This window comes from Lipomyces oligophaga, assembly GCF_038497815.1.
Source record: "Lipomyces oligophaga strain CBS 7107 unplaced genomic scaffold V1516scaffold_1, whole genome shotgun sequence".
Taxonomy (NCBI): domain Eukaryota; kingdom Fungi; phylum Ascomycota; class Lipomycetes; order Lipomycetales; family Lipomycetaceae; genus Lipomyces; species [Lipomyces] oligophaga.
In genome coordinates, this window is record NW_027117785.1 from 109,407 (window position 1) to 116,990 (window position 7,584).

The 7,584-nt window shown below is 47.8% G+C and overlaps 1 protein-coding gene across 1 annotated transcript; it reads left to right on the forward strand.

The window, feature by feature from the left end:
• Positions 1-5,824: 5,824 nt before the first annotated feature.
• Positions 5,825-6,811, forward strand: V1516DRAFT_667202 (uncharacterized protein; the record flags this gene model as incomplete). The annotated part of the gene is made up of 1 exon (XM_066920797.1): positions 5,825-6,811. The coding sequence occupies one exon, from the start codon at positions 5,825-5,827 to the stop codon at positions 6,809-6,811; it is 987 nt and encodes a 328-aa protein (XP_066779460.1).
• Between the last annotated feature and the right edge of the window lie 773 nt (positions 6,812-7,584).

The following is a 7,584-nucleotide window of genomic DNA, read 5'->3' on the forward strand; positions in this document are numbered from 1 at the left end:
TTTTATTTAACTGGAGTGATCATTATGTCGATTAGGTACTTCCTATTTTTTTCATCCTAAGATCGGTCTTGGAAACTATATTTTACCAATTCTATCAAAAGTCTGCCGAGCGTAAGAGAGAGCAAAGACCAAATTATGTAAGTGAGCCAGTCGCGACCGCACAGGCTTTGTCCAGCTTCTATGGCGTCTTCAGAGCTTAAACGGCACCCTCAGGTCCTACAAGAGTGTGATATGGTAAGGTGGGCGGCGCTAAACATGACTGTACTTATGCTGTGCGTGCTGTGGGAGACTGGTCCTTGAAAGCCTGGATCTCGTTGGCGATAAAGCGGAGCCGACCGACTATTAGTGTGAGCCAATACCGGTCATTTGTCACCGATCCGCGGGGCGGCTGGCTGACTGACCGACTACTATTACAATTGAAGTTTTTACAAGACTATAGAGCCTCAGCAAGACCCAGGACCAGGACCCAGGACCCAAGCTATGGTAAGAACAGCAGCAGGCCGGTTGTTGTCGCTGGAGTCCGAGGTCGCGGAACACGATGTGGATCTTGATACTGATAAACGGAAACGAAGTTGTTACCATAACGTGGAATAACCGCGATAACCTACCAAAGTTGTACCTCAGAATGGAGTACAAAAGCCAATTCCCCTCTCTGAACTTGCACTGTGTTCTCGCCTGAGAATCCCCAGTTAGGCTTCGATACACGTGCGCGCGTTCGCTCTCTCGGGCGATTGTTGCAGATTGTTCGTCTACTTTTTGCTTGCTTAAGGTTGTTCGGAGGATCAATCGGCTGGCTAATGTGCGGGTGGTGTCTACACAGCTTTGCTTGCCATATGTGGGCCCGAGAGAAATTTCGAGCTTTCGGTAGCCAGCTGAGTGGATCCAGTTACTGGACTCGGCTCAACAGCCTAGCATCGAGTATGAGCCTGTTTGATTGCTTTTGATTGTGTTCTGAGACAACAGCCATATAGTCGGAATTCGTGTGGATCAACAAGCTGATCTCAAGCTGCTAAACAAAAAAAATTATGCCTACAAGAACTAACTAGAGCCAATATAATACCACTCAGACCAAAGATAGAAATCAAAGTGTAAAAAATGGCAAGCTACCAAATGACGAAAAAAGAAATAAAAATAGTCACAATAGCGGGAAAGCTTCAGGAACGTGTAAAATTGGAAGTAAGGAGAGCCAGACTGTGCGAGCCGAGCGTTCAGAGATTTGAGATCTAGAGGCACACTACCCGGCTAGCAGGTTCGATCGAAAAAGTATCGAACAAAGCTTATATGTGGTTTGCGAGGCCGAGACAGTGCCTTGAATGGTCAGTTGGTTGATTGGTTGATTAGTTGATTGGCTGGTGAACGGGCTAGTGAGAAACGACCCAGGACAACGACCAGGAAATCGCTGGGTTTGTCCTTGTGCAGGGTTTGGTTGGGCGGGCTCAAAAAAATAAGATGACAGGTAAGCCCAGCATAGCTTATAACGCAGCGTTGTGTGAAGTGATCCGATTTTGAGTGCTGCTAAGGTGGATTCCAGCACGAGGTTATTTTTTGATTGCGTGGCTGCGGAGACAAGCGTAATTAGCACTTCTCGCGCGACTTTTGTGAAAAACCTATCCTATCGGTTTGCCTTTGAAGTGCAACTGAACATCCACAGCTCCACAGCAGTTTCAATTTCGTGGAGAAAATAGCTCAAGGAGATGATTCTAACTCGGTCCTGAGTGCGTATTATTACTAATCTCGCTCGTCATGCGGGTGCAGGCAGAGATCAGCCTATTTGAATGGCGCAGCTGAGTTTCGCCTTGTGCCCAGATAGGAAGTATCTTGAAACCTTAAATCCGGCAGGTCGGAGATCTGTTTTGAGTTGGCGTGTTGCTGCTGCAGGCTGCATCTCTATCTGAAATTTGTCAGGCGGTGGTCGCATCTGCACTAGTAATAACAAAAGCGCAAATAAGACTAAGATGCGATTGGGATGCTGCGACGACTGCGTGACGTATTCGTACATGTCTACAACTTGCGAACCTCCGAGTGTGGCATCAAACGTAACATGATTTATTTGTGCCGTCCCGAAATCGCTCTGTGGTCCAGTGCAAATGGCAGCACTAACAGCCAGCTGGGAAAAGGACAGAAGATACTAAGCAATTGAAGGGCACTGGTAGACGGAGCACACGAATCAAGAGAGTTGGTGCTGATCTGTCGGACTCTTTCTCTCTAGTCGTGGTTTTTTACCTTCGCAAGCGCACAAGAAAGCCAGTTGCTACATTAGTGTAGTTTCACACTGGGTTAGCTAATTGGTCGAGCTCTGAAATTTGAGCCGCCGCTCGCAACACTGATCAACATAAAACAGTTAGTTCCTGGAATCAGTTTGCGTACGCACTAGTTGAAACCAGACGAAAACATAACAGAGACGTCTGATTATTTGGTTCTGTCACACACAAGGTTGGATATTTGGTTTATTTTGGTCTTTTCGGTGAAAACTATCATTATCACAGTCGAAAACAGTTTTGATTTTCTTCTGTCTCCACGAGTTATGGCTCGATCTATCACCGCTGCCGAGCAGAATGAGAGCTAAGCGTAATTAGAGTTACCGATCTCTTTGCTCTGACCCCGGTGTAAGTAGTAGGCTATCTAATGGATCGAGTTTCCAGCTTGGTCGTATCAAATTGTCTGGAGATCTGATTTATTTTCGTTTCGATTTATAAGTGGTAGCAATAATAATAGCAATTTGGACAACAATAGTATTAGTAATTATAATAATTTCTGTAATCCATGAACGGGCATATGCAGAAGGTAATCGCCTGCGCAAGAGTTGGCCCCGTAGAGATCAGCGAGTGCGGCCGGTCACCAAGCCTCCATGCTGTGACTCGAGTGAATTGGCCTAGCGAGCGCAAACCAGTGTCAGTCTGAAGGCTATCGGAAGGCTATATGAAGATCATAAGCTGATCAGTTTACTAAAAGCCGATCACGAAAATAACTAGCCAGGAATGATTTTCACAGTCAAAAAGAGAGACATTTTGTCCGGACGATTGGTTGATGGTGCGCAACCAGGCTGAAGCTAGTCAAGTTACTCCAGTTAAGCAAGATAGGCAAATTGCGAAGTTGCGCGCGCGCGGTGACCACCTTCTTACTCATAGTAGAAGTAACCGGTGAGTCATGGCGTTATGGTCGCAGTGGGCGAGGCCCTCCTGGTTGTTATGGCCATGGCCGCGTGTATGAGGCGGATTACCATAGTTCTCGATTTTGATGTGGATCAGACACTTCGGCCGAAATGCGGGACCAAGCTGCATTTCCGTGACCTTGTAGTTCTGCTGCGATCAGACAATGATTCCTGATGACTGCTTGGTGGAAGAAAATAAGAGACGGGATGACACACGCCCATACCGACGGTTGGATAATTTACCTTTGTGGACGAAGAGGAGATCTTCTTTCGATGGTTTGATGTTTTTGATTGCATTTGAGCCAGACGGGCTCTAGACGGGCGGTGCAAGCGCGGGCTGCTGCTTACTACTGGAGGTGCAAGGCAGGGCCTGCAGACCGGCCAAGGACGCTGGGGCTCGTGAGGGAGTTCGAGAACCCGAGCGGTGTGCGATGCACCGGATCATAGAGCGGAGATCGGTAGCAGAAGGCAGGAGCCGAGAGAGAAGCGAAGAAAAGGACTAGCGCAGCAAAAGGAATCTACATCTCTACACAAACCGAGCAACACGCAAGACCAGGATTTACGGGACGACAGCGCCCAGCGATCGACTAGAACCAGGTCGGAAATGAACGGTTCAAATCAAGACGAAAAAGCCTTGTGCGGACGGTCAAAAGATGACAGCCAACGATGACGCAAGGGTCAGGAAAAGTGTTTCGCTCAGGTAAGCAGGATCTTCAGAGACAAAGATAACGAGCAATTGTAATTCAATATTACGGTGAGGGAAATGAAGACGGACAATTACAGCTATTAATGCAAAATTCCAGACATGCGTAGATCTCTCGATAGGGGAACGGGAAATTGCACATTTCGACTGGTATTCTGCAAACAGTAATATATCTTAACTATATATCTCCATACACTATATAGAAAAATATAGTGCACTGTAGCCGAACAATGAGGACGATCATGCGTATCGGATGGGGAGAAAGAAAGAACCCTTTCTTTGCTCGACATATGTCTCGTATCTCATTCAGATCTTGCCCTGTCCTCGCGTGCCGTAGAGCTAGCGACAGTTCTGTTCTGGATTAGCGACTCTGGCGTGACCTCCAGCAATGGACTCTATCAAGAACCCGGTGTGACGGCGGTTTTTTTTTTGATTGTCGTCTTTTTGCTCCGTTAGAGCTGGACGATCTTGGTTTTCCGCGCTGAAAACCGTCTCGGTCGGTCTGCCTGACAGCCAGCCAGCTAGCTAGCTAGCCAGCCTGTTTGTCGAAGAGTCCAAGGTTCAGTAGTGCGTGAGCTTGTGAGAAGGGCCGTGATGTGACTAGGTAACGACGACGGCCTGTTCGTGAGATTTAGTGACCCTGGGCTCGCTGCACAGGCTGCGACAAGTAGGTAATAGGTAGCAGCAGCAGCGGCAGCAGCCGTCTCCACAAGGCCGCGCTGGCGGTGGCCAGTACCTGCCAAAGAAGGCTACATTCCAGCCGGCCATTGGTGACCCCTCGCTCCTGGGGTATTTGTTTGAGATTTGGTACGGCGCATGCAGAGGGACTTGTGTAGATCAGCCAGATCCGAAACCTTCGCTAATTTCCTGCGCTTCCGAGCAAGTTGTGCAAATATTGTTCGGATCCAATTGTCTGCTAACTGCGGTCTGCTGATCGCAGACAATTGGATCCGAACGCAGTGAAGCAGGCCTCAAAGTCGTCAAACATCAGGCTGGAAACACGCGGGACTGTAATATTTCAAGACAGAGAGCCAGTACTCCAAGTAACGTCCGATAGCTAACGTTGTCGGTCTCTAATGTTTCTGCACGTCCATTCTGATCCGCCGCCACCACCTCCTCCTCCTGGTCGTCCGCCGACCACAAAACCAAAAACACGTCCTACCGCTCGACACGACACACACACGCGCGCGCACGTACTCCCACACGAAAAAGTTCCTTCCTTTTTTTTTTTAGCAGCCGTCGACTTTCAAAACCAGCTCCCCAAAAAAGCAGCACCAGGAGTAAAAGCAGGAGAAACGCACTCAAAACCGGTCGCAGCTGGCGTTGCCTGTCGAACGTGGACAGACACAAAAAAAAAAAAAAAGGAATAACGACGTCGACAGCTACAACCACCGTCGACGACCGACGCGACGGGTCCTCAATCAAAACCGCGTCGTGACTCGCACTGTAGAGTTCATCCTCAATCAGTCGGTCCCTCATATTCCTTAGACTGCTTGACCTTTTGACTCCTACACAGCAAACTGTTCTTGCTCGTCTCAGAAATGTTATAAGATATCTTCTCTGCCCCCCTTCCTCCCCTTCCTCTCGCACCCCCTCTCATCAGCATCAGTTCTTTCTCTCAAGCTCCTCTCTGCTCGCAATTGCACTTGCTCTCTGCCCTCCATCCGCTGCTACATTCCAGTGGTAGTCTCTCCTTCGCGTTCAACTGCCGTCCCGTTTTTTTTGCGTTGCTTGCCCTGCTCTTTCTACTGTCCGTCATTCCTTCAGCTGCCGTCAACTCTTTGCTAGTCCTGTTCCTGCTCTGGTTGCCTCTCAGACCTGTGTACCTGACTTGATTATTCCGCCTTTCCGTCTGCTCTCTGTTTCTTGTCCTCCGAAGCTGTGCTGATTCGTTTCACTGTACGTCCTCTCTTTCTCCTGCCGTCGCACCTCTCTACTCCGCGTCCGATAATTTTTCTAACATCTTTTAGATGATCAACGACTTCGATAACTTCGCTGCTGACCAGCAAAGCTTTTTGTCTACTCCTCTGCACGATTCGTCGCTGTCAATGTCCAGCATCCTGGCTGCACCCCCCGCGCTCTACCGCAGAACCTCATCCACCTCCACGGCGTCATCGTACTGCTCGAGCGGTCCTACCACACCCACTGAAGACATTGCCCCAACTACAATCACGCCAAACATGCTCTATCTCTACCAGATTGTCAAACCACTCGATGAATCGGCTCTTTCAAACGCATCTCTTGCTACTGCTGCTTTTGCTGCCTCATCCTGTCCCACGTCGCCAGACTCTGTCTCTTCTGCTACGCCTGATGCCTCACCGATTAAACACAATTTTTTTTCGGCCCCATGTTTCTCAGACCCTACCGCTGTTCTCATGACACCTTCTGCCAACCCTGTCTCAGCTGTCCATGCTGGTGCCGCTGTCAACATTGGTTCCGCTCTCACTGGGCCTACCCCGACAACAGATAATTGTTTTTCACCCTTCTATTCTCCCGCACCCATCCCATTCCATCCTTCGACCGCTGCTGCCTCCTTTGCGCTCCAGCAGGTTGCCTCCACTGCCTCAGCACATGTTACTCCCTCACCCCCAGCCACACCGTCGCCAATGATCCGCTCGGTCTCTACTACGTCATCTATCTCGACATTGTCTCTCGCGCCTTCCGTGGGCGATTGCTCCCGTTCCCCTATGGCTCTCGATCCTTCAGGCGGTCTACCGCTAATTGTTTCATCAATGGATAAACCTCATAAATGTGAGCTCTGCATGAAGCGTTTTAAGCGTTTGGAACATCTTCGTCGTCATACACGAACTCACACTGATGAGCGTCCGTTCATCTGTGATGTTGACTCGTGTCGCCGGAGATTCTCTCGCAGTGACAACCTTCGTGCGCACCGTCGGACCCACACCAAGCGTGGCGGTCGAAATGGTTATGTCGAAGGTTTAGTCGTTTCCACATAAGGCTTACTCCTTTGAGATAAAGGAGTTTGTTACTTTTTCTAGTTCTTCTCGCAATCATTATCGTGATGTGATTTATGATCATTATTTTATTTCACTGCTATGACACTATGATCTACCGCGATGTCTTTCTTCCGAGCTTTTGACATGTTTGCTTTGTTTTGGATGTATCTCTTCTATCTTTTTTTTGGGTTCGGCTTGGCGGCGTACGATTTGTTCAGTTTTGATTCTTATACAACTGTCTTTTTGAGTTTTGTTTTTGTCGCTCTTTGGTAACGTAGTACGGCTGGTTTCCTATCATTTTACATTCGGTTCGCATCAGGCAGGTGCTTCTTCAACACTCATTACACTATTCCACTGGAGTACTTGTCTTTTATTTGCAGCTGGGCATTTTCTTTATTTCTCGGGATTTCTTTCATTTGCTTCCCTCGGGTGTTTTTTTAGTGCGGATATTGTGTAAATAAGTTTTTGAATTTCTATTTGTTCGATTTTGCTCTTTATATTCTTTACCAAAAGATCGAATTTTGCGCATTTGTTTTACTGAGTCGAGCCACAGTTGCTTTCTCACTAAGTCTTTTTTGTTTGGAGGGTATTGACTATTGTTCAAGCAGTTTTAGGAGGAAGACATTATTTACTATTTTCTAGTCTCATTCCACTTGATTCTATGTACTTTTGGATTGGCAGGTCTGTCTTAAGGTATTACTTTTGATTTGAAGTTTGCTGTTCTTTACGAATACTTGACACTATGATATTTTTGAAATGAATTTACTATCTAT